Below are 26,884 nucleotides of genomic sequence, written 5' to 3'. Positions count from 1 at the left end.
GTAGTTATACAGGAAAATTTGCTTTGATATATAAACATTTTAAGTCTGTTAATTTGATGTTGTACTAAAATTATGAAAGAGTAAATAAAATAAACATATTTTACAAACTAGAGTTTTCCAAAATAAAAAAAAAGAGTACATACGTCGCTCACTGTGCAATCTAAATCTAGGACTCACTGACTGTGTTAATGCTTGCTCTACACTGACGAGAACTGTGAAATTCAACACTAACAGACTCGTTGTCACTCATGATAAATCTTCAACCAGGTTAACTAGTAATGTATTTAAATTGCAACATCTTTTCCAACACAATTTTCATTGAAAAATAACCCTCAAAACGCTTGAAACAACCAGCAATAACGTATTTCTATTAGTTCGCGAAAACCGATGACTTGTTTACGTAGGTTACAGCTTAGTTTCGTAACTTTTATTAAAATAATTTTTTTTTTCATTTGTTTTGATAGAATATGACAAAGAGCAAAAAAATGTCGTATATTTTGCAATTAAGTATGATTCACGTAGTTTAAAACGACGGGAAAAGAAGTTTTTTATAATAATATTTAGCATACGAAATTATTCGCAAGGCCAGCTCTCCATGTTACTCGGAGCGGTGTCACAGTAAACAATGTCGATCGCGTATAGGTTAAAGGTCAGTAATTCAAATCCTTCTTTGTTTCATATAAAAAACGACAACTTCATGTCGTCTTTACGTATCTTTAGAGAACATCACTTTTTCCTGCACCAATTTTTCATGAAAGTTCTATCACAAATTAACGAAAAAATGAAAAGAAAATAGGGGGTTGAATAGTTCCTAGTGAAATGCCAGTCAGTTGTGGTCTGCTACCCTAAAAATGGCGCATATTTGCTCTCCTCCGCGCAATAAACACCTACTTCCGGTTTCGATCTGCAAAACTTGCCGTGTGGGTTGTATGAACATGAAAACCGTCTCATTTCATGCAGAATGTATTCTAGTAGCGAAAAAGTGTGATTAAAGCGCTCGTTCTACACGAATTTGCGCAGAAAATGGGAAATTAGGATCTATTTATTATGGACTTCTTTCGACTACACCACGGAAGCACATTTTCGACCGAATTACTGACCTTATTCCTATAAGAAATGTTTCTTATCAAATTTCACACCATTTTCATCTCTATTTCCAAGAAAGATGTAATACCAAACATATTGCCAAGTTTCATTGTGAAATTTCGAGATTTTGGAGAAATATAGACATTTAATAGAAGCCATCCCCTACCCCTTTACAGGGCTAATTTTTGGCCTTATGGGCCTTTTATTGTATATTTTGGTAAAAGTTTCACTTTTTTGCATCATTTTTCACTGGGATTCTGAAATATCATTCATTCCGTCATGAATAAGACCCAGAAGGATGCATTTTGTGCATTTTCTGACATTCTCCAGACAAAGTATTGGCTTTTAAATCCCAGAAATCGCTGCTGAAATAGACGCATGTACATAAAATAAGGTCAAAATTCAAAATTTTTCACATTTCATTATTATTTTGCATTGGAAACACTCTTTTATATCATTTACAACCGATTTATGGCTATAAAGACTAATTACGATGTGTTTCGAGAATAGTCTTATTTCAGCTCTTATAGGTTAAAGGTCAGTAATTCAAATCCTTCTTTGTTTCATATAAAAAACGACAACTTCATGTCGTCTTTACGTATCTTTAGAGAACATCACTTTTTCCTGCACCAATTTTTCATGAAAGTTCTATCACAAATTAACGAAAAAATGAAAAGAAAATAGGGGGTTGAATAGTTCCTAGTGAAATGCCAGTCAGTTGTGGTCTGCTACCCTAAAAATGGCGCATATTTGCTCTCCTCCGCGCAATAAACACCTACTTCCGGTTTCGATCTGCAAAACTTGCCATGTGGGTTGTATGAACATGAAAACCGTCTCATTTCATGCAGAATGTATTCTAGTAGCGAAAAAGTGTGATTAAAGCGCTCGTTCTACACGAATTTGCGCAGAAAATGGGAAAATTAGGATCTATTTATTATGGACTTCTTTCGACTACACCACGGAAGCACATTTTCGACCGAATTACTGACCTTATTCCTATAACTGTGTTTCAAATACTATTTGCTTAATTTCTGCTTTCTTTTGCCGCGGATTTGGTAATTATTTTGTTTATTTACTTTTATGGAAATACCGGAATCGGAACCGGTTCTTTACGAAACGGTATATACCGGTACTTTACGAAGTGATTATTCGGTACGGTACCGATACCGGGAACCGGTATCCAACCCTATCCATATATTTAAAATTCAAGAAAGCGATTAATGACATTGTGCCAGAAACAAGTTAAAAAAGAAAATCGTAGAGTTTTTTGACAACAGAACATTCCTGTTCTCGATTTCTCTTAATTTGCCTTTGCCGAGATGTCACATCAAAAATGATTATGGACCTTGCAGATGGAGGAAGTACCTTTGAAAATAGCCTGGCTCCCTGGCTGCATGGTTATTTTTTATATAAATACTGCAGGCAAAATAAGAAAATCATAAGCCTCTAATATAGCACATTTTATCTGATGGCTGAACCATACAACCTATGTTCGAAGCCAGGGGCAATAAAAAATGTCAATGTAGAAACAACCTACTGGAGTTACTTCCCTCTTAATGAATAAACTTATATAGGCCTATATATGTAAATAAGAACAAACATAGGGACGGGAGCCAGTTTACTTTGAAAAAAGAAGGCTCTGTTTTTAACAGAATGTCAGTATTCTTAGACCCTTTAGCCATTTTTTGTCTACCTTTTTCAGATAAGACTTCGCGTTGTGTGACATTTTGAAGCCATCGGCGAGGCGCTTGACTATGAAAACAAAATGAACTTGGAAAGCACCCACCTGATAGTATATATCCTGGCACAACCAGTTTTCGACTGCTTAACAGGTTTTCTGTCCAGTTTTGTACAAATGCAAGTCCAAATCTTTGGTTTATTGTCTCACACTTTCTATCAGCATAAGTGCTATAAAAGCATACCATTTAAGTTTAAAGTTTCTTAATGATCGAATCCCTGGCATGATGATTTTGAAAGCCATCAGTAGGAAGTCATGCTGAAAATTTACAACCTAAATCCGACCACAGGTGGTGTTTTCATTTTAGCAAAAAAAAAACAGCACTAAACTTTTACAGTAGTTTAATTACAACATGGCAAACATAGAACACACACAAATCAAGTCTGGCAACAAACACCAAAACCAATGCGGCAGATCAATATACTGTAGGTACACTTGCCTAAATTGGCACCTAGATTACAGGGGGTAGGGTAAAGTAAATGACAGACAAAAGTTAGTACATTATCTAAAGTACTATATCATGTGCTCAATAACTCCAGAGAATCAGGGTGTCACATCTGCTACATTGATATCTGTCATAGATGACAATGTATTATATTATTGCTAGCTATTGAGGGAGGGTCTTTTCACCCCAAGACACCCCAAAACATCCAAAGACACCCCAAGACACCTAAAAAACAATAATCGTCCTATTGTTTAGTATTAAAATGTCAAAATAATAACATATTTTAATGTTTTAGGTGATAATTTTCTTTTTTTTCTGAATCATAAAAAAGGAAACTTCAGGACATAATAATTCAAGGGGAAAAATCCAAAAAGCTTAACTATGATAAAGCCTAAAGGAGATCCAGTTATTTCCTTTTCATTTAAAAGTTATTGCGTTTGTAAAATATGTTAGTAAATTTGAGTAAAAAAAAAATGTTTTTAACTGTAAGGGCGTCTGGGAACTGCAGAATGACTATATCCAAGGGAAACAAATAAATATGTTATTTACATAGTAACACTGGCTTTACCTCCCTTTCACATTAATAACAAGTTTGTTTCAGCGGATGTTCTTATATGTATTTCCTTGAACAAATCTACTCTGAAGGTTATCTTAACTGTATTAGCATGTCTTTAAGATATATATTTTTAATAAATGATACAAATAAATTAATATTCTAGGTGTCTTGCGGTGTTTTGGAGTGTCTTTGGGTGTCTTGGGGTGAAAAGACCTTCCGAGCTATTGACACTCTGAATATTTCAAACTGCTTAGAAAATGAAGAAAACTGTTGCAAGGACAGGCATCATGACTGCATTGTCAAAATAATTTAATTACAGTATGCTTCACAATTCTGGCAGTAAACATGTGTTACGCAATATACATTTAGTACAAAAGATATATAAATACTGATATTGGTTTAAGTAAGAATATGTAGTACTAGTAGACAAGGAAACATGCAGGTTTTTTAGAAATAAGAAAAACCTCATGAAAACATGGCACTGCTACATAAATGCAATTTATATAAACTTCCAAGTACAAAAACTGAAGGAGAAAAGGTTCCTAACATGTTGTCTCTGCTGTAAACAGTGAAACAATCACTACTGGTAAATTTGGCTTGTAAAGATTTTTATCATACAAAGTCCTAGGCGGTCGAAAATAGGTTGTGGTCGAAAATAGGTTGTGTGGGAATACTCATATTCTATTTATTATTTAATATAACCCATTACCACATGGTATAAAATAAAACCCGATGCCGCATAGGACATCAATTTTACTCGATGTAAACTCTGGTGAGGGGGGAATTTTTTTTAAATGGGGGAAAAAGCATACTTTTCAGAGGGGGGAATGGGGCCGAATTTTGCCAAATGTTTGAATTACCCTGGTAAACACGACAGCACTGATTCTAGGCCTACTTTAAACTTCAATATCTTTACACCAAGTCTCATATCAGTATTTTGACGTACCCATAACTTGCAGCCATCAGCCCAACAACCCCTGTGCCTGCACCAATCTCCACAACAGCTTTATCCACCAAATCATTGCCTCTGTGAAAGTCATGGGATTCTAGATATTTTGCAAGGACAATGGCTGCATCCCAAACAACACAACCTACATCTCCAACCTCACATTGATTGATCTGCAGGATTTCAGAGTCGTTTCTCTGAACTTCTCTGACAAACACTTTTTCGAGATTCATGGGCGCAGACATATTGGAAGGGAAATAACTCTATGTAGTTTTTGTGATCAGGAACGTCGGAACGCTTATCGTCTATTATAATTTTTTTTTATTATTAAAGACGGTAAAACTCATTATGTTTTATACATTTATATACAAATAGGGCCTACTATTTAAAACGATGCTCTCAATTTATGTGTTTTATTATTTTAGTTCCATGTTATGTCAGTGATTGCCAGTGCTTTGAGTCGATTTACAGTCAACTCGTCCCCTAATCAACTCGTCCCCGAGTCAACTCGTCCCCGATTTGGTCATTTCGTGCCCCTCGGCGATTTCAAATTGGTCATTTCGGCCCCACTTTTTAAAAAAAATATTTTTGAAAACAAAATTAAAATATGATAAATTAAGTCGTATTTTTTTTTCAAATAAGTATATTTAATGCTAAACTTACAGCATATAAACATCTCTTGAACTGGCCAGATCCCATTACTTCAACTTCAACTATCTACTGCCGAACAATCGTCTAGCGATTATGACTGGAAGGCGCTGTCAGGAAACAGTTTTTTTAGTAAAAATGTTATGTGCAAAATTAAAAAGATAAAAGACCCAAAGTATACAGTTTAAAATCAGCGGATTATAGTATTTAGAGAGACTGCGAGTCCAGCCCGCTGACAAATGTCTGCAAATTGGGACTGGACTGGATATATATTGGTAAACTGTTCCATAGTCTGATAGTCCTGGGGAAAAAGGAATTTTCATGGTACAACGTTTTGGACTGTGGAATTAAGTAATTTAAATTTCGTGTCTGTGTGAGATGGTGATGGTCCACAGCCACTAATTCATTTCTTATCTTATAGAAAATAACCAGGGAGGAATGATTTCTTCTTTGTTCTAGGGTCTTCCAATTAAGTTCAGATAACATATCTGAGACGCTACTGGTATACTGGTAGTCATTAAAAACATAGCGGGCTGCAGATCTTTGTACCCTTTCTACTTTATGAGTTTGATATTTTTGCCAGGGGTGCCAGACCGTGGAACAGTACTTGACCTGGGGGCGGACATAGGTTTTGTAGGCCATTTCTTTAACCTGTCTGTTGGTAGTCTTTACATTCCTTTTGATGAAGCGAAGGGTATTACTGGCCTTGGATGTTATGTTATTTATGTGATTTGACCAGGTCAAGTTATTATTTAGGGTAACACCAAGATATTTTGCATGGTCAGTGGACTGAAGTTGGACATTATGTAGGGTGTAAGGATATATAACAGGATTTCTTTTACGATATATTCTAAGAACTTCACATTTATCGGGATTAAATTCCATTGACCATTCTTTTTCCCATTTTTCTAAACAGTAGAGGTCTTGCTGTAAGCTTTCTGCAGAGGATTTAGATTTGATGGTAAGGTAGACAATGGTGTCATCAGCAAAGAGACGGGCTCGACTTTTGATACTACTGGGCAAGTCATTTATGTAGGCGAGAAATAGGCAGGGGCCAAGGACTGAGCCTTGGGGGACCCCTGATAGGACAGGTAACCTTTCAGAGACTTTACCTTCAACAAGGACTTGCTGAGATCTGTTACTGAGAAATGACTTAACCCATGCGGTGACCTTATTATTAATACCTAGGTATTTGAGTTTGTGAATCAGTTTATGATGATCTACTTTGTCGAAGGCTTTACTAAAATCCATAATAATTACATCAGTTTGTTGACCTTTTTCAAGATTATCTGCTATTTCTCGGGTAAAACCTATGAGTTGGGTCTCACAACTATGTTTTGACCTGAAACCATGTTGTTGTGGGCTAAGGACGTTGTTCTTGTCGAAGTATGACATTATGTTGGAGACTAGTATATGCTCTAATAATTTGGATGCTATACAAGTCAGGGAGATGGGCCTATAATTACTGGGTTTAGATTTCTGACCTTTTTTGAAAACTGGTGCTATGACCGCATGTTTCCAGTCGTTCATAATAATGCCAGTTTCAAGTGACTGCTGGAAGATGACTGTTAGAAGAGGGGCAATTTCATTATGTAGTTCTTTAAGTAACCTGGGTGAGATTTCATCTGGCCCTGAGGCCTTATGCGGGTTTAAACCTAGAAGTAGTTTGTCTACACCTTCGACACTTATACTTATTGGAGACATAGGCTGGTGGGTAGGAGTGGAGGCTGCACTTTTCGATAGTTGCTTAAGGCTGAGTGGTTGTGGACGGGAAAAAACAGATTCAAACTGACTGTTGAGCATTATGGGCCCTGAAAGGGCCAGAATTAGCTATTTTGACCTTGTCTGCACAATAGCAGCTTTATTTATTATTTGATTTTTACCAAACTTGCACACAACTTGTATCACCACAAGATCTTGGTCAGATTCCATTATGGGTTCCAGAGTTATGGCTGCTGAAAGGGCCAGAATAAGCTATTTTGACCTTTTCTGCACAATAGCAGCATCATTTATGATTCTATCTATCTATAAATACTGCATGACACCCTTGCGAGTATTTTATGCAGGTGCGCGTCTGTGCATAAGAGTTTAAAAGCAGGAGTGTACAGGAGAAATAAAGTAATACATAAAGTATTTGTGAGAATTTGAGACAAAGCTGATAGTGCTAATAAAAAGGCGAAATGTACAGTAAAAAGATTAAAAACAGCCTGGTCACTCAGAAGTCCTGGCACAGTTTGGTTACCCCTTGCCTAAACTGGTCCAGGGTAGGTGCCTGAGCAATGTCAGCCGGCAAAGAATTCCAGAGAATGATGGTAGCCGGGTAGAAAGAGAACTTGTAATAATTACAGGGTGTTTGAATTTGCCGGAAAGATAGGGAATGCATGTGTCTAGTGATCTTGTTTTTATTGTACCCCCCTACAACAAAGTTGTAAGAGGTTGTCTGTCCGTCTGTCCATAGACGCAATCTTGTGCGCACCATCTCTCCTTATCCCCTTGACAGAATTTAATGAAACTTCACACAAGTGATCAGTACCAACAGTAGTTGTGCATGGGGCATGTTAGGTTCTTTTAGAAAAAAAATTTGCAGAGTTATGGGACTTTGTTTTTTTGTTACTATATACTATATACATAGACACAATCTTGTGCGCGCACCATCTCTCCTCATCCCCTTGACACAATTTAATGAAACTTCACACAAGTGATCAGTACCAACAGTAGTTGTGCATGGGGCATATTAGGTTCTTTTAGAAAAAAAATTTGCAGAGTGATGGGACTTTGTTTTTTTGTTACTATACTATATACATAGACACAATCTTGTGCGCACCATCTCTCCTCATCCCCTTGACACCAATTTAATGAAATTCACACAAGTGATCAGTAACAACAGTAGTTGTGCATGGGGCATGTTAGGTTCTTTCAGCAACAAAAATTGCAGAGTTATGGGACTTTGTTTCTTGTTAACATACTATGTACATACAGTCTGCATATGCAATCTTGTGCGTGCCTAATCTACCAAACCCTTGCACACAATTTAATGAAACTTCACACAAGTGATCAGTACCAACCCTAGTTGTGCAGAGTGCATGTTACATTCTTTTAATAAATATTCTGCATAGTTATGGGACTTTGTTTTTTGTTACTATACTGTATACATACAGTCTATATACATACAGTCCATATACATACAGTCCACATAATTATGCAATCTTGTGTGCGTCAAATTGCAATGTACTGTGTCAGTGCATGCTGGGGGTACATTCATCACCTTTAGTGATAGCTCTAGTTTTAACCAAACTATTACACAACTTGTATCACCATAAGATCTTGGTTCCTTTCTTGAACTGGTCAGATTCCATTATAAGTTCCAGAGTGATGGCCCCTGAAAGGGCTAGAATTAGTCACCATAAGATCTCGGATCCTTTCTTGAACCGGCCAGATCCCATAATGGATTCCAGAGTTATGGCCCCTGAAAGGGCCAAAATTAGCTATTTTGACCATGTCTGCATAATAGCAGCTTCATTTATGATTTGATTTTAATGAAACTTGCACACTACTTGTATCACCACAAGATCTTGGTTCCTTTCTTGAACTGGCTAGATTCCATCATGGGATCTAGAGTTATGGTCCTTTAAAGGTCCAAAATTTGCTATTTTGGCTTTTTTAGCCATATAGAGACTTCATTTATGCTTTGATTTGATACAAACTTCCTAAATATCTTTACCAACAATAAATCCTGGATTCCATGACGAATCTGTCAGATCCAGTCATAGGTTCCAGAGTTATTTTATATCTGATTACCTCCCTTGATTGTAATCAAAATGGATTTATATCAGTAAGTACTTATAGGACTTATTTGAAATTTCATTATTGTCATTAGTTGGACTTAGACAATCAGGGTAGATAACTATGGACTGATTTTATTCAAATTACCTCCCTTTATTTCAAGTTAAAATGAGTATATCTCCGTAACTTATGAAGATACTGATCTGAAATTTCATTTATGTCAACAAATGGACTTGGACAATCAGTGGAGATACAAATTGACTGAATTTATGACAAATTACCTCCCTTTATTTTATGTAACCAAATATATCTCAGCAGTGTCTAATGAGATTGGTTTTAAATGTTATTTGAGTCTTCCAGGGTAAGGAATAGTCATGTTAGTACAAAAATGCAGCATTTGAGCCTAGGACCCTCAAACTTGGTATGGAAATTGGCCCTGACTAGGTCAAAAGGGACTGTTATAAGAAAATGTTTATCCTGATGATATTTAATGTGTATGCCTATGTGCTCTATGTCAAAACTTAATCATATCATTTTGAGCAATGGTACTCAGGTGAGCGATACAGGGCCATCATGGCCCTCTTGTTTTGTAAGTCTGCTAGATCTACAACATGATTGCTGTTTTAATATTCGTATTTGATGCTGGTTACCTTCAAACTCTTCAATAAGATTAAACTTTAACAAATAATTTCCTCAATCCTAACACATTTCATTCAGTCAATTGGCAACTTCTCATACAATTAAATACCATTAAAATGCCAAAAGGGGGACGAGTTGACCAAAATAGGGACAAGTTGACCAAATTTTATCATGAGGGGAACGAAATGACCAAATCAGGAACGAGTTGACTTGGGGACGAGTTGACCTGATACCCTTTGAGTCTGACAATTCAAAGCATAAACCATAAGACAACTGTCTGGATCACCTAAAACCCGTGACAATCTTGAATTCCGTGATGACATAAATCCTTGACATACATCTAATATCTTTGACACATTGAATTTTCTGTGATGACCTACTCGATGGACTAAAACACGTGACACTATCTATTTTTAGAAATACGAAAGTATTAAGTAAACTACGAAATGTTTGCTCTGTATAACAATTGTCGGACAGGACTCTGTGATCTACGGGAATGTTTCATAGGTTTTCGATGAATGGTTTCTTTATATTTGCTCTAAGAAATTGAAGACAAAATCATGAGAAATGTTTTTATCAACATTGATATAACATACCCTTAAAATATATACAATTATTTCCTTTTTGTGCATTTGGTATTTTTCTTCTTGGGGTTTATGCATTTTTTATAACAGTAGGGAACAACGTCATCAACCGGTATATTGTCTTTATGTAGTTCCTCACATTCCGGATGATACCATATTTTGCACTTGTTGCAAACCACATACATGCCATCTTCAGGAATTCTACACGCATGTACAAAATACTTTCAGGTAAGAAAGTGGCTAGGGGTCTGGTAACCGGACCTCTAGACCCGGAGTCAACCATACAGGGCAGGCTAAAGGTAAGGTTATCAATATACTGAGAATTACAAAGAGCAGACTGTATTTTATCTATAAAAATGGGAGATGATTTCAAAAGTTTGTTCTTGTATTTTTCTCATTGTTTTAAGTTTTAGATATATGGTAAGTCTAACATACTAAAGAAAAAAATAAGTTTATTATTTTAATTCATCAGTCCGAAGAAAAACAAGAAAAAACAAAAGCTTCCGATCACAGGGTACAAATTACTATTAATTATTTGTCTAACTTGCGATCGTATTTTTCACGGGATTAAAGAATTATAAATGTTTCTGTTTCCTGTGACTTACCATGTATTTAAAATGAGAAAAATACGAAAACAAATTTTTGAATTCATCTCCCATTTTTACAGATAAAATGTAGTCTCCTGGCTCATTGTAAGTACTGTTCTCAGTATTCATATTGATTACCGGACCTCTAGCCTGCCCTATACTCCGGGTCTAGAGGTCCGGTTACTGGACCCCTAGCCACTTCCTTAGGTAAGCGGTGTATCTAATAATGCCACTTGCATGCCCAAGAGTCCTAGACACAGCAGGAAATCGTGTTAGTTTACCATTTTCCAAACAATGAATCAAATGACCCTGCAGAAGTTCCACATTATATCTTTGAGTGCATGGGTCTGTTCCGTTAGCTTCTGCAGTGGTATTTGCAATCGCATATTGACCACAGTCATTTCCATTTTCCTGAAATGTGCAGTCCATGAATTTCAACAAAATTTTGTCAAATTTCTTTGGTGGGGTATCCTTCCTAAGTAAATTACACACTACTTGTTGAACTTGAAAACTAAGAGATGTGAAGCTGAAATTGTAGATTTTACTTCTTATTAATTGTTCGCTTTCATGTTTGACAATTTAGCCAGTGGGATCCACTTTGTTCTGGAGATCTGTTGACAATCTAAATGAAATTACCATATGCCCGGGGAAATGTCAGATTGACAGATTTTTTGTTTTCAGTCATGACCAGTTAGTACTGGTAAACAGAAATGATGTCATGGCATTTTGAAGACACTTGACAACAAAGTTCTGGTTTAGTTTCATCATTTATAATATAATTTTAATGTCTTTTCCATAAAATAACTTGTTTTGAATAAAGAAATATTTCATATGGAACAAAGAGCAATTTTCAAGATATTTTAGTTTAATCCAATTTTACATAACCATTACATAATCAGAGCACAGATTGTTAGTTGTCATCATTAACAATACCAGAGTCATCTCACACACGGATGGGGTGTGGTGGGGATGTGTAAGAGTGCTTTAATCATCCTCCAGATAGACATTAAATTTTTCAAATTTAAGTTGTTTTAGTCCTATATCCAGCAAGACAATATCCCAATTTAAGTAGTGTTGATGACATTCTCAAAATGATGAAAAAAACATGTGGTTAATGTTGAGCAGTGTTTTGAGTTTGTATTTTATTAAGGTATTGGACACCTAATAGTAATGTTTAAAAGATAGCATTTGCTTGGTATATTCTTAAAGTTGACCATGTTTCGCACTGTGTTGCAAATTTTAAACAACTTTTACCGTGCCGTTTTTTGTAAATTTTGTATAATTTATGTTATTTCCTCAAGCTCAAGTAGAGACAAGTTTCAGTGTGATGGCCACTATCTAAAATGTTTGCAGAGAATTCATTACAGCATTAATTTTGAAACATCAAACTATTGTTAAACAATTATAAAACACAAAATAAAACTGTAAATATCGTTATTTCTAGGGTGTCTCAAGTAAACATATTTAATGAGACAGAATTCTAACTCTAACATTGAAAAATTAAGGTCGAATCCTGTGGGTCTGTTTTTGAATTTTGCTCACTTCATTCAAAAATAACCATGGGGCAGAAGTAAAACCTACTTGCATTTCTTCCACAATATGTAATCTAAAGAATGAAGGCAAAATAGAGAACTTTTACTGCATGTAACTCAGTATTTTTAAAGATGTCTAACTCTACCCCTCCTGATTTAGAGGTAAATTCACTTTGAACAGCAAGAAATTGCTTATAAAATGAAAATTTTCCACTTTTGTACATTACACCCCTAATAAGTATTGAAAGAAGTAAAAACTTACTAGAAAAAAAGGAAAATAAATTATGCAGAAAAAAAATTTTGGTCCCAGTGGGGCTTGAACCTACGCCCCCTGAAAATTGCAGTCAAAGTTGGTTAATGCTAGGAATTGAATACTCTTCAAAAAGGAGGTACTCTATTACGGGTCCAATACCTTAAGAGAAACATTTATATATTTTGTAGAAATGGCTAAAGTTACAGAAGAAATGTATGGCAGCGGAGATGGTGCTGTGGAAGATAAATGTAGACTAAGTGTTCCAACAAAGAAGTTGAGACTATCCTTGAAAACAGAAACTATTACAGAAAACAGTTGTATTGATGTGACTGATTGGAAACACCAGAATGATTATGATGAACATAAAGGTATGTGAATTTGGTTTAGTTTATACATAATTTATTTTAGGTCGATTGTGAAGGAAGGTCTGCAACTTAAATATTAATCACTCTCAACACCTCATTCCTGATGGAATCCCATCGCCACGAGGGTATAAGAGAAGAGGCCAGTTTCCCTTTTAATGCTTGATGGTTTGGTAGACCATGCTATTGAAGAGCTGTTGGCATGTGACATCATCTAATGGTCCTCTCTGAAAATTGTTTAAATTATGCCCCTGGGGTGAAAAGAGGCCCCTCCTTGGGGGTCCCAAGTTTTGCATAGACTCACATAGGAAAAAACTTTAAAAATCTTCTTGTCTAAAACCACAGGGCCTAGGCTTTTGATATTTGGTGTGTTGCATTGCCTTGTGGTCCTCTACCAAACTTATTCAAATTATGCCCCTGGGTTGAAAAGAGGCCCTGCCCGGGGGGTCTCAAGTTTTACATAGACTTATAAAGGAAAAAACTTCAAAAATCTTCTTGCTTGAAACTGCAAGGCATAGGCTTTTGATATTTGGTATGTTGTCTTGCCAAGTGTTCCTCTACCAAAATTGTTCAAATTATGCCCATGGGATGAAAAGAGGCCCTCCCCTGGGGGTTCCAAGTTTAACATAGACTTATGTAGGGGAAAAAATCTTCTTTTCCTAAAGTTCAAAGTCCAGGCCTTTGATATTTGGTTGTAGCATTGACTAGTGGATCTCTTACAAGATTGTTCAAATTATACCCCTGGGTGAAAAGAGGCCCCACCCAGGGCATCACTTGTTATATGAGTTACCTGATGACCCCAAGTGATTAGGGGTCACCTGACTGTGACCTTGACCTACTGACCTACTTTCTTGTTTCTTAAGATACAACCTTGAAATTTGGATGACATGTACAGTTAAGCACACAGATCTTAAAACTGACTTTCTAATATTTTAGCATCAGTTTGTCATTTGAAACATGTGGCTCATATTACTCAGGTGAGCGATTCAGTGTCATCATGACCCTCTTGTTTATATTTTAGCATCAGTTTGTCATTTGAAACATGTGGCTCATATAACTCCAGTGAGCGATCCAAGGTCATCATTACCCTCTTGTAGTAAGTGGCAATTAGATGATGTCCAGTGGGTCACAGCAAGATAAAATCATGTCCAGATCATGACAACTAGATGAGATGATGTGCAAAGTGCATGAACTGGGTAAGTAGGTCAAAGGTCAAGGTCACAAATTGAGTTGAAATGTCAGATCTGTCATTCTGAATTGTTGTCCAGAGCACTACTTAAAAACTGTTCAAGATATTGACTTGAAACTTGCAATATATGTAGGTGGTGATGAGATGCTATAACAGTTTAACAGTCTGCATTACAGCCTTTCCCTCTCCCCACTTCAAAAACAAAAATCACTTAGTTTCTTGTGCCTTAGTACCACATAAATCCCACAACCTCAGTCGGCCACCACATTACTCACCCTTTCCCCAACACACAAACACAGACAAAAAAGTGTTCTCATTTCCTGTATTCTACAAGTTCAGGTGTATATTGCCTGCTTTCCAGAGCTCTTGCAATGATTTACATAAGGTTTCCAATTAATAAGACTGAATCAGATATTAGACTGGTTCATACATAGAATCGCAAACCATGTCTGGTCCTTGAACATAGAAATTACTTATGGTTGAAAATGTGCAGATTTAGTTTGACTATTTGAATATTAGTGAGAGCAACTAATACACACCTTGAATAAAATTTTTAAAGAAACTTTACACAAGGCTTCTAATCAGCAAACCTTTTGAAATAAGTGAGATAACTCTTTGTTGAATTCATTTTGACTTAGACCATTTGGTTAATGTTTTGAATGTAACTGATTGTCAAGCGGTATCTCAGTAACAACTATATATATTACACTGAAACTTCACACACTGCTTCCCAGTTATCACACTGACTAACACAACACTTGGTAAAATTTACTTCAAGTAATGTGCCATTTTCTACATAGAAATTTCAGTCAAAGGTTTTTTAGCAACTAACTATTAAGCTGTAACTTAACACAATTCTTTTCAGTCATCAGATCTACTGATAGATTAGACAAGGCAGTCTGAATGACAGCTAAATCCCCCCGCCACTGGTATGGATAGTGAAAGGGTAGACCTTTGACCTTGAGCTGTGACCTTGACCTTGAACTGACATGGCTGACCCATGAATTCTGCACATCGTCTAGATGAGGTGATCATTTGACCCAAGTTTCATGAAAACCCTAAAACGGGTTTAGGAGATACAGAGCTCAAATCTTTGACCTTGAGTTGTGACCTTGACCTTGAGTTGACATGGCTGACTCATGAGTTCTTGATGAGGTGATCATTTGACCCAAGTTTATGTAAATCCTTCAAGGGGTTTAGGAGATACAGAGTGGACACAAAATGGAAGGCTCAAACCTTTGACTCTAAGTTGTGACCTTGACCTTCAGCCGGCATGGCTGACTCATAAATTCTGCACATCATCTTGATGAGGTGATCATTTGACCTTGAGCTGACATGGCTGACTCATGGGTTCTGCACATCGTCTTGATGAGGTGATCATTTGATTCAAGTTTCATGATTATCCTTCAAGGGGTTTAAGAGATACAGAGCGGACACGAAATGGAAGGCTCAAACCTTTGACCTTGAGTTGTGACCTTCACCTTGAACCGACATGGCTGACTCATTGGTTCTGCACATCGTCTTTATGAGGTGATCATTTGACCCAAGTTTCATGAAAATCCTTCAAGGGGTTTAGGAGATACAGAGCGGACACAAAATGGAAGGCTCAAACCTTTGACCTTGAGTTGTGACTTTGACCTTAAGCCGACATGGCTGACTCATGAGTTCTGCACATCGTCTTGATGAGGTGATAATTTAATCCAAGTTTCATAATTATCCTTCAAGAGGTTTAAGAGATACAGAGTGGACACGAAATGGTAGGCTCAAACCTTTGACCTTGAGTTGTGACCTTGACCTTGAGCTGACATGGCTGACTCATAGGTTCTGCACATTGTCTTGATGAGGTGATCATCTGATTCAAGTTTCATGATTGTCCTTCATGGGGTTTAAGAGATACAGAGCGGACACGAAATGGAAGGCTCAAACCTTTGACCTTGAGTTGTGACTTTGACCTTAAGCCGACATGGCTGACTCATGAGTTCTGCACATCGTCTTGATGAGGTGATAATTTAATCCAAGTTTCATAATTATCCTTCAAGAGGTTTAAGAGATACAGAGTGGACAGGAAATGGTAGGCTCAAACCTTTGACCTTGAGTTGTGACCTTCACCTTGCACCGACATGGCTGACTCATGGGTTCTGCACATTGTCTTTATGAGGTGATCATTTGACCCATTTTTCATGAAAATCCTTCAAGGGGTTTAGGAGATACAGAGCGAACACAAAATGTTACGGAAGGACGGAAAGGCGGAAGGATGGAGACCATTCCTATAACCCCCCACCACTTGTGGCTCTTGGTCGGATTTAATGTAAATTTAATATGGCCTTTTAAAATTTGGTTCAAGTTTTGTACATATCTATATTGCTGTATTTCAGCAACTGCTGCATAGTATATTGGATTGAAATTGCACTCAAGACTTCCTTCTAGGGCCTCCATGGCCAAGTGGATAGGTTGTTTGAAGAATTTGCTTCACAGATGTGGATTCAAAGCCTCACTTCAAATGTAAAACTCTGCTGGTAAAAAAGCTATCCAGCTGGCTAACAGAAGGTTGGTGGCTCTATCCAGGTGCCCACTAATCCCTGAAAAAATGCCTGGAGGGGCACCTGGGCTCTTACTCTGCCATCAAGAACTAGATAAATTGTCGTGTAACCTTCTTGATTGTGTTTGTGTGACTAAGACCATCGAAGACAAAAAAAATAATGTCATCAAACCTAAGTTAGAAATACTCTGTTTTGAAATTGATTCAGATTATTGGCCTGGTTTGACTTACAGAATTTTGTTAAGTTTTGCATTCAATTTTACTTTATGTCAAATTTGTTAAAACTTATTGTCTTTTACAACAGATTCCACTATGCTGCCAGACTTGAAGAGGCAAACTAGAAAAAGTGCTAGACACAAAATAGGCTTAAAGAAAATGCAAATTGAGGATACTAAAGTTAAACACACTCAAATCAAGAAGCTGGATAAACATAATAACTCCCAAGAAAAGAAAAAAAGTGAAAAAAGTCGAAAAAAGAAAGAAGAAGGGATACTTCCAGAGGACTCACACAACATTCTAAAAATAACAAATTTCACTGACATGTATGAGAAACTGAATGTGCTCAAGAAACAATCACTGAGTGATGTGTCAAAGAAACAGCTTGATCACACTGGTAGCAGCATTCCAATGTCAAAGCAGCAGATAGATGATAAAATAGAAAAGCTGGAAAGCACTGACACAGCAAAAGAAAGTTTTAAATCAGCTCAGTGTATGGTTGTAAAGAAGACACTATTAGGAAATAAAGGTGTGTATATACAAGGTTTCATGATTAGCACCTCCACGCTTCCCTTCCCAGACACTAATTTTGTTTTCAGTCTGCTCTGACTGTTCAGAGAGAAGTGGTGTTTATTTACTCAAAATTTATCATCTTTCTGTTTCGTTTTCTGTAATGAGCCTTTGTTTACAGCTTTGTTTTCAGTCAGCTCAATTTAAAAAAAAGGTTCATTTAAACTCATCACACCTCCCAAAATGAGTTTAAATGAACTTTTTTTTTAAATTGAGCTGACTGAAAACAAAGCTGATGACTGATGACCTCAGGATCTTTTTTTTTTTGGCTGTATGTTTAAGTGAATGAAATAAATGAATTCATTTTACCCTTCCTTGAAGTGACTGTCATTAATTTTGGTAATAGGTCAAATACTGGACACCGTAGGTCAAATTAAAAGATCTTAGAGACACAACCCTACCTTCAGAATATTAATTTGAAAATTAATTTCATTGAAAATAACTTTTCTTCTTCAAAATTTCAACATTTATGAAACCTGTCAGCCAGGGCATCTCTGTCTTTTCTGAAAATCAACAGAAAGGATTGCAAAGATCACATATTGAGATATTGTGTCAGCATTGGTTAAAATTTTGTTTAGGTCCGCCTTTTCTCAAAAGCTATAAAAGCTACAGCTTTGAAATTTGCACACTTGTTTTAAATTATCATCATTAGATGAATATGTAGGCCAAGAAATTATAACTCAAGAACACTCAAGCTTAGGACCATGATACTTTATAAGGAGATTGGGAATGACTAGCAGATGACCCTATTGATTTTGAGATTAGTAGGTCAAAGGTCAAGGTCACAGTGACCTGGAACTGTTAAACGGTTTAACTCAAGAACGGTTTTTGCCTAGGATCATGACAGGGAGGTTGATCATGACCAGCAGATGACTCCTATTGATTTTAAGGTCAGAAGGTCAAAGATCAAGGTTGCTGTGACCCAGAACAGTAAACTGTTTCTGGACGATTACTTGAGAACGCTTGGGCCTAGGATCACGAAACTGAATAGGGAGGTTGATCATCACCAGCAGATGACCCCTGTTGATTTTGAGACCAGAAGGTCAAAGATCAAGGTCACAGTGACCAGCAACAGTGAAGCTGTTTCTGAGCAATAACTTGAGAACACTTGGGCCTAGGATCAAGATACTTAATAGAGAGGTTGATCAACACCAGCAGATGACCTCAATTGCTTTTGAAACCAGTAGGTCAAAGGTCAAGGTCACATTGACCCAGAACAGTAGACCTCTTTTGCCAAATAGCTAGAGAATGCTTTGGTCTAAGATCACATTTGATACAGAGGTCACTTATGACTGGTAAATGACCCATTATTAGCTCATCTGATTTTTTGAAAAAAATTATGAGTTATTGTCATCACTTGGATCGGTGTCGGTGTCAGCGTCGGTGTCAGTGTTGCCTGGTTAAGTTTTATGTTTAGGTCAGCTTTTCTCATAAACTAACAAAGGTATTGCTTTGAAACTTGCAACATTTGTTCACCATCAATAGCTGACCCTGTACAGTAAGAAACATAACTCCATCCTGCTTTTTGCAAGAATTATGGCCCCTTTCGGACTTAGAAAATATCAGATTTTTAGCTCACCTGTCACAAAGTGACAAGGTGAGCTTTTGTGATCGTGCGGTGTCCGTCGTCCGTTGTCCGTCCATCTGTCCGTACGTCCGTGCGTGCGTCCGTAAACTTTTGCTTGTGACCACTCTAGAGGTCACATTTTTCATGGGATCTCTATGAAAAATAGTCAGAATGTTCATCTTGATGATATCTAGGTCAAGTTCGAAACTGGGTCACGTGCCGTCAAAAACTAGGTCAGTAGGTCTAAAAATAGAAAAACCTTGTGACCTCTCTACAGGCCATATATTTCACAAGATCTTCATGAAAATTGGTCAGAATGTTCACCTTGATGATATCTAGGTTAAGTTTGAAACTGGGTCACGTGCCTTAAAAAACTAGGTCAGTAGGTCTAAAAATAGAAAAACCTTGTGACCTCTCTAGAGGCCATATATTTCACACGATCTTCATGGAAATTCATCAGAATGTTCACCTTGATGATATCTAGATCAAGTTCGAAACTGGGTCACTTGCCTTCAAAAACTAGGTCAGTAGATCTAAAAATAGAAAAACCTTGTGACCTCTCTAGAGGCCATATATTTCACAAGATCTTCATGAAACTTGGTCAGAACGTTCACCTTGATGATATCTAGGTCAAGGTCGAAACTGGGTCACGTGCCATCAAAAACTAGGTCAGTAGGTCAAATAATAGAAAAACCTTGTGACCTCTCTAAAGGCCATATTTTTTGATGGGATCTGTGTGAAAGTTGGTCTGAATGTTCATCTTGATGATATCTAGGTTAGGTTCGAAACTGGGTCACGTGCGGTCAAAAACTAGGTCAGTAGGTCTAAAAATAGAAAAAAATTGTGACCTCTCTAGAGGCCATATATTTCATGAGATCTTCATAAAAATTGGTCAGAATGTTCACCTTGATGATATCTAGGTCAAGTTCGAAAGTGGGTGACGTGCCTTCAAAAACTAGGTCAGTAGGTCAAATAATAGAAAAACCTTTTGACCTCTCTAGAGGCCATATTTTTCATGGGATCTGTATGAAAGTTGGTCTGAATGTTCATCTTGATGATATCTAGGTCAAGTTCGAAACTGGGTCACGTGCCATCAAAAACTAGGTCAGTAGGTCAAATAATAGAAAAACATTGTGACCTCTCTAAAGGCCATATTTTTCATGGGATCTGTATGAAAATTGGTCTGAATGTTCATCTTGATGATATCTAGGTCAAATTTGAAACAGGGTCATGTGCAGTCAAAAACTAGGTCAGTAGGTCTAAAAATAGAAAAACCTTGTGACCTCTCTAGAGGCCATACTTATGAATGGATCTCCATAAAAATTGGTGAGAATGTTCACCTTGATGATATCTAGGTCAAGTTTGAAACTGGGTCACGTGCCTTAAAAAAACTAGGTCAGTAGGTCAAATAATAAAAAAACCTTGTGACCTCTCTAGAGGCCATACTTTTCATGGGATCTGTATGAAAGTTGGTCTGAATGTTCATCATGATGATATCTAGGTCAAGTTTGAAACTGGGTCAACTGCGGTCAAAAACTAGGTCAGTAGGTCTAAAATTATTAAAATCTTTTGACCTCTCTAGAGGCCATATTTTTCAATGGATCTTCATGAAAATTAATCTGAATGTTCACCTTGATGATATCTAGGTCAGTTTCGAAACTGGGTCACATGCCATCAAAAACTAGATCAGTAGGTCAAATAATAGAAAAACCTTGTGACCTCTCTAGAGGCCATATTTTTCATGGGATCTGTATGAAAATTGGTTTGAATGTTCATCTTAATGATATCTAGGTCAAGTTTGAAACTGGGTCAACTGCAGTCAAAAACTAGGTCAGTAGGTCTAAAAATAGAAAACCCTTGTGACCTCTCTAGAGGCCATACTTTTCAATGGATCTTCATGAAAATTGGTCAGAATGTTTACCTTGATGATATCAAGGTCAAGTTCGAAACTGGGTCACATGCCATCAAAAACTAGATCAGTAGGTCAAATAATAGAAAAACCTTGTGACCTCTCTAGAGGCCATATTTTTCATGGGATCTGTATGAAAATTGGTTTGAATGTTCATCTTAATGATATCTAGGTCAAGTTTGAAACTGGGTCAACTGCAGTCAAAAACTAGGACAGTAGGTCTAAAAATAGAAGAACCTCGTGACCTCTCTAGAGGCCGTACTTTTCAATGGATCTTCATGAAAATTGGTCAGAATGTTCACCTTGATGATATCTAGGTCAGGTTTGAAACTGAGTCACGTGCCGTCAAAAACTAGGTCAGTAGATCAAATAATAAAAAAACCTTGTGACCTCTCTAGAGGCCATATTTTTCAAGGGATCTGTATGAAAATTGGTCAGAATGTTCATCTTGATGATATCTAGGTCAACTTCGGAACTGGGTCAACTGCGGTCAAAAACTAGGTCAGTAGGTCTAAAAATAGAAAAACCTCATGACCTCTCTAGAGGCCATACTTTTCAATGGATCTTCATGAAAATTGTCAGAATGTTCACCTTGATGATATCTAGGTCAAGTTCAGAACTGGGTCATGTGCCCTCAAAAACTAGGTCAGTAGATCAAATAATGAAAAAACCTTGTGACCTCTCCAGAGGCCATATTTTTCATGGGATCTGTATGAAAGTTGGTCTGAATATTCATCTTGATGATATCTAGGTCAAGTTCGAAACTGGGTCAACTGTGGTCAAAATCTAGGTCAGTAGGTCATAAAATAGAAAAACCTTTTGACCACTCTAGAGGCCATATTTTTCAATGGATCTTCATGAAAATTTGTCTGAATGTTCACCTTGATGATATCTAGATAAAGAAAAGTTGACCTAAACTATCAAAGCTATTGCTTTGAAACTTGCAACACTTGTTCATCATCATAAGCTGACTTTGTACATCAAGAAACATAACTCTGTCCTACTTTTTGCAAGAATTATGGCCCTTTTGGGACTTAGAAAATCTTGGGTAGGACAATTTTTCTATTATACATAAAAATCAGATGAGCATCAGCACCCGCAAGGCGGTGCTTTTGTTTTTTATTTGAGGTCAGTATGTCAAACATCCAGTGCACAGTGACCAAATAATTTTTGTTCCTCGTGCAGATACTGAATGCATCAAGGTGGGCATTTTGTGTTTTACAAGCTCTTGTTCCCATAAGGTTAATATGTAGGTCAAGAACCATCACTCTCTCTTGAATTTTGTTAGAATACTGTGCCTTTTTAACCTGGAAAATCGGTATTTCTTGGTTGTTTTTAGATCACCTGAGCTCGAAGTGCTCAAGGTGAGCTTTTGTGATTGCCCTGTGTCCGTCGTCTGTCGTCTTCAGTCGTTCATCCAAAAATATGACCTGTAGAGTGTTAACAAGCTTTTCCTTTGAATTGACCTGGTGACCTAGTTTTTAACCCCATATGACCCAATATTGAACTACATATATTCCAAAATTTTATTGACGGTAACATTCTGACCAAGTTTCATTAAGATTGGGCCAAAATTGTGACCTCTAGAGTGTTAACAAGCTTTTCCTTTGATTTGACCTGGTGACCTAGTTTTTGACCCCAGATGACCCAATATTGAACTTATCCAAGATTTTATTGAGGGTAACATTCTGACCAAATTTCATTAAGTTTGGGCCAAAATTGTGACCTCTTAGAGTGTTAACAAGTTTTCCTTTGATCTGACCTGGTGACCTAGTTTTTGACCCCAGATGACCCAATATTGAACTCATCCAAGATTGTTTTGAGGGTAACATTCTGACCAAGTTTCATTAAGTTTGGGCCAAAATTGTGACCTCTAGAGTGTTAACAGTCAAATTGTTGACGACTGACCAATGACGGATACAGGGGCGAACACAAAAGCTCACCTTTGAGCACACTGGCTCAGGTGAGCTAAAAAGTGACAGGTCTGGTCAGTAAGTAGGATATTTTAAAAGCCAAAAGTAATTTGCTGAAACAGGCATATGGTGTTGTTCAGTTGTCATGTACAGCACTTCATGTGGTCTGTCATTTTTCAGTTGTGATGTACTGCAATTCGTGTGATCTCTCATTTTCATCAGAGTCTCATTTTGGTACTCATGTACACTACAAGCATGAGGGAGACTGGGACAATACAATTGGTAAACAACACAACAGAGTGGCTCAGAAAAAGATAAATGTGGTCAAGCAAGGTACAAAGAAGAGAAACTTGAGGAAATCATCACAGTTGGAAAAAAAGTATGTCATCAAACATATTTATATAACCAAGGAAGATAACTCTTGGTTGAGTTTTATCAAAATCATGGCCCTTTTTGAAAATTTGTAATGTTTTGCTTGCAACTATTAAGCTTAAATTTCCTTGTTGAATTTGATTTACGTTTTTGGCTTTTTTCAGCATAGACATTTGATTAGATTTTTGTGAACAACTATCAAGCTGTGTCTCAGTAATTTCATATATTGGATTGAAACTTCACACATAGTTACCTAACCCAGTCAGAGTTTAAGTTAGTTTGAATTTAATCGTAAACTATGGCCTTTTTTGACTCGGATGATTTTATTAAAGTTTTGCAGACAACTGATTTTCAAGCAGTATCTCAGCAACAATTATATGAACCAGATTGAATCTTCACAAAAGACATCTTTCTCATCACACATACTTGTAGAAACAAGTTAACTTTGCTTGAAATATATTTAAGTTATGATCCTTATGTTGAATATGATTAAACTAAAGTTTTACATTGAATTTGTTGTCATTGCTGTATGATTACTCATTTATGCAAGTTTTGCCAAGTAATGGTCATTTTTCTGAGTTGTCAAATAGTCAAGCCTGCTGTCTTATGAAAATTTCTAGGTATATTAAAAGGTAATCTCTGATATGAAAAATAATATGTTATAACCCTTTTCTTGTTCGAACTTTCAGTTGCAAGGTGTGTGGTAAGAATTTGTGCAATAAACAGACTTTGAAGGATCATATGAATATACGTAACGGGCTTCGCCCTTGTGTCTGTGAAGAGTGCGGGAAGTCGTACAAAGACAATGGATCACTTAGTTGTCATAAAAAATCACATGACATCAAAGAATCTGTATGTCCTGTGTGCTCAAAAGCTTTCATGTGCATGTCTTATCTTAAAATTCATATGAAGACGCACAGTTCTGAACGTAAATTTAAATGTGAGATTTGCTCAAAGACATTTGTACAGAAAAGCCACTTGAATAAGCATATAAAATGCATTCATGATAAGATAAAGGACCATGTGTGTGATGTATGCGATAAAGCTTTCTCTGACAAGTGGAAGTTGGTATTACACAAGAGAAACCATACAAATGAGCGTCCATATGTCTGTGAGATTTGCCGTAAAACATTCAAAGACGGTAGTTACTTGAATATACACATTCGTTATCATACAGGTGCACGTCCCTATGCTTGCTTACAGTGTGACAAAACATTTGTGCAAGCTATTGATATGAAACGTCATAGTCTTGTTCATAAGGAAGAATTGCCATACAAGTGTAAAATATGTAATCACAAGTCAAGACTAGAGTCGAACATGAGGGTTCACATTAAGATTCATGCTGGAGCTGTGTACACCTGTAATGTATGTAGACGAGATTTTTCAACATCAAATTCCCGAGACAGGCATATGAACACACAGCATACCTTGGATAATGGGATGAAGTTGTTGGTCCAGCAAGGAAATTGAGCAAATATTTATTCCAGAGGAAGTGATATTGTTCACAAACTGTTTCAAGCAAACACGTTATGAAATCATATGCCATTATATAATTGTCTTGTTGTTTTATTAGTTGACATTACTTCAATATACTTGCTAAATATTATGCAGCACTTTGAAAAAATTGACATGATGATTCAAACTTTCAGCTTATAAGGGAGCCAGTGTTTAGTAATTAATGTGATGTTTTTAAGATGTTATGTTAATGTTGAAGTGCTATACTGTTATTTTTTATTGTTAATGATTTCAGTTATTTTTCTGTTTTAAGAAACATTGTCTCTTTGAATGCACTAGCATTATTTTAACAGAAATTTTTCTGACCAGGATAGCTTAACAGATAAAGCACAAGAGTTTAATTCTGAAATCTGTAGATTGATTTTTGAATAGTCTGCTGGGCTAGAAAGGCCTACAATTATCTGCGATATTTTACTAAAGACAGTACATCTAAGGTCATTTGTCGTCCCCACCACTTATTCATGCATGGAAATTGTTAGTTATTTGCTGTAAAATTGTAACTTCTTAAGCAGTTGAACCTCAAGAAGAGACAGAGAAAGTCAGTCTTCTGCATAAACTTCGCCCTTAATTTTAACACTTTTAAAATTAGATGTCAAGAAGCAAAATACAGTTCCCCAAATTGTTTTTAGAAATCAGCAATTTGCCATATTTAAAAAATGCCAGTTCTTAACACATATACTGTTGGGTTCTGTTTTACCATCAGCTAGTAAATAATGAAACCAGGAGGTAATAAGCACTGATATATTCTTATATAAAATTTCTTTGTGTAAGGCTTTTATTTGTTTTTATACAGAATGGTTTTATATACTTGCACTGAAAATTAACAGGATCACAGATAATAAATGATCTGTAATAAAGTTCACCTTGTACTTAAGTCTTAAAAAGCATCTCTCCATCATGCTTCACCCGCCCACTTAGCTCAGTAGGAAGAGTGTTGGTCTACAGATCACCGGGTCGCGAGTTCAGTCCCTAGGCAGGCAGGTTGTATGTTCTCCCTGATGATTGGAAAAAAAAAATATTGTGTCTGAAATCATTTGTCCTTCTCTTCTGGTAATACATGTGGGGAAGTTGGCAGTTACTTGCGGAGAACAGGTTTGTACTGGCACAGAATCCAGGAACACTAGTTAGATTAACTGCCTGCTGTTACATGACTGAAATACTGTTGAAAAACGGGACAAAACGCAAAACAAATAAGTCATGCTTCAGCAGTCCAGTTAATCCAAGTACAGTAAGACAGTTTTCAAGATGACAAATTATGTTTTTGAAGTCTTAATAGAAACAATGGTTTGTCACCAAAGATCATTGTCATTAATAAGAATTTGCGACACTGTAAATGTAAGATAAATATAAAATTGACTTTATACGTATGTACTGTTTAAGGAACTGAAATTGATGTCAGGTCATCTAAAGACAGTTGTTTTCTTTGGATATAAAATTATAGCAGTTCTAACAAGTGCCATAAGAAAAGCTTTTATTATCAGTATTAATTTGAACTGGTCAGATAGATAATCTTTAATTTAGTGTACATCCCTATTTTATTGTTCATTTACAAAGTTTTACCTGAAAATTAACAGGATTGCAAGTTTCATTTTTTGTGATTTTTGTTTAACTTTTAAGGTACATTAATCTGCAATAAAGTTCCAAAGAATGAATAAAGTGTTGCTTGTTTATGAATGATTTATTGATAAAGTAAATGAAGCTATTCTTAGGGTAGAAAAAGTATGTGAAAGTTGATTATACCTATAACAGTGTATAATGAATTATACCTCACCAGTTGATAATTATGTCTCCCCCCCCACCCCACTGGGGGAGACATATTGTTTTTGCCCTGTCCATCCGTCCGTCCGTCTGTATGTCACACTTCATTTCCGATCAATAACTGGACAACCATTTGACCTGGAACCTTCAAACTTCATAGGATGGTAGGGCTGCTGG

At 36.5% G+C, this 26,884-nt stretch overlaps 2 protein-coding genes across 9 annotated transcripts in view; one reads left to right on the top strand and one right to left on the bottom strand.

The window, feature by feature from the left end:
• LOC123531483 (protein N-lysine methyltransferase METTL21D-like) overlaps positions 1-5,037 on the bottom strand; it is a 38,470-nt gene extending 33,433 nt beyond the window's left edge. For all 4 annotated transcript variants that reach the window (XM_053517469.1, XM_053517470.1, XM_053517467.1 and 1 more), the window contains exon 1: positions 4,772-5,037. In XM_053517469.1, coding sequence (XP_053373444.1) covers positions 4,772-5,016 — 245 coding nt within the window. In that variant the 5' untranslated portion in view covers positions 5,017-5,037. The remainder of the gene's footprint in view (positions 1-4,771) is intronic.
• On the top strand, positions 242-26,605 carry LOC123531481 (zinc finger protein 39-like). 5 transcript variants are annotated; one of them, XM_053517464.1, is made up of 5 exons: positions 242-649; positions 12,986-13,165; positions 17,192-17,632; positions 23,243-23,441; positions 24,124-26,605. In XM_053517464.1, the coding sequence occupies exons 2-5, from the start codon at positions 12,988-12,990 to the stop codon at positions 24,902-24,904; spliced, it is 1,599 nt and encodes a 532-aa protein (XP_053373439.1). In that variant the 5' UTR covers positions 242-649; positions 12,986-12,987; the 3' UTR covers positions 24,905-26,605. The 5 variants fall into 5 exon arrangements, with proteins under 5 accessions (XP_053373439.1, XP_053373438.1, XP_053373437.1 ...); XM_053517463.1 differs by lacking the exon at positions 242-649 and adding an exon at positions 5,042-5,107; XM_053517462.1 differs by lacking the exon at positions 242-649 and adding an exon at positions 10,273-10,348.
• The last annotated feature ends 279 nt before the right edge of the window (positions 26,606-26,884 follow it).

The sequence above is a fragment of the Mercenaria mercenaria genome, chromosome 11, assembly GCF_021730395.1.
Source record: "Mercenaria mercenaria strain notata chromosome 11, MADL_Memer_1, whole genome shotgun sequence".
Taxonomy (NCBI): Eukaryota; Metazoa; Mollusca; class Bivalvia; order Venerida; family Veneridae; genus Mercenaria; species Mercenaria mercenaria.
Note: the sequence above shows the minus strand (reverse complement) of the source record. Positions and strands in the feature narration are given on the sequence as shown.

Bases quoted from the DNA above. Each gene is read 5' to 3' on its own strand.
- LOC123531481 (XM_053517462.1), top strand. From the start codon at position 10,288: ATGTTTGCTCTGTATAACAATTGTCGGACAGGACTCTGTGATCTACGG. The intron at 13,166-17,191 runs GTATGTGAATTT...CTTTTACAACAG, and splicing joins TGATTATGATGAACATAAAG to ATTCCACTATGCTGCCAGAC. The intron at 17,633-23,242 runs GTGTGTATATAC...GTCATTTTTCAG, and splicing joins GACACTATTAGGAAATAAAG to TTGTGATGTACTGCAATTCG.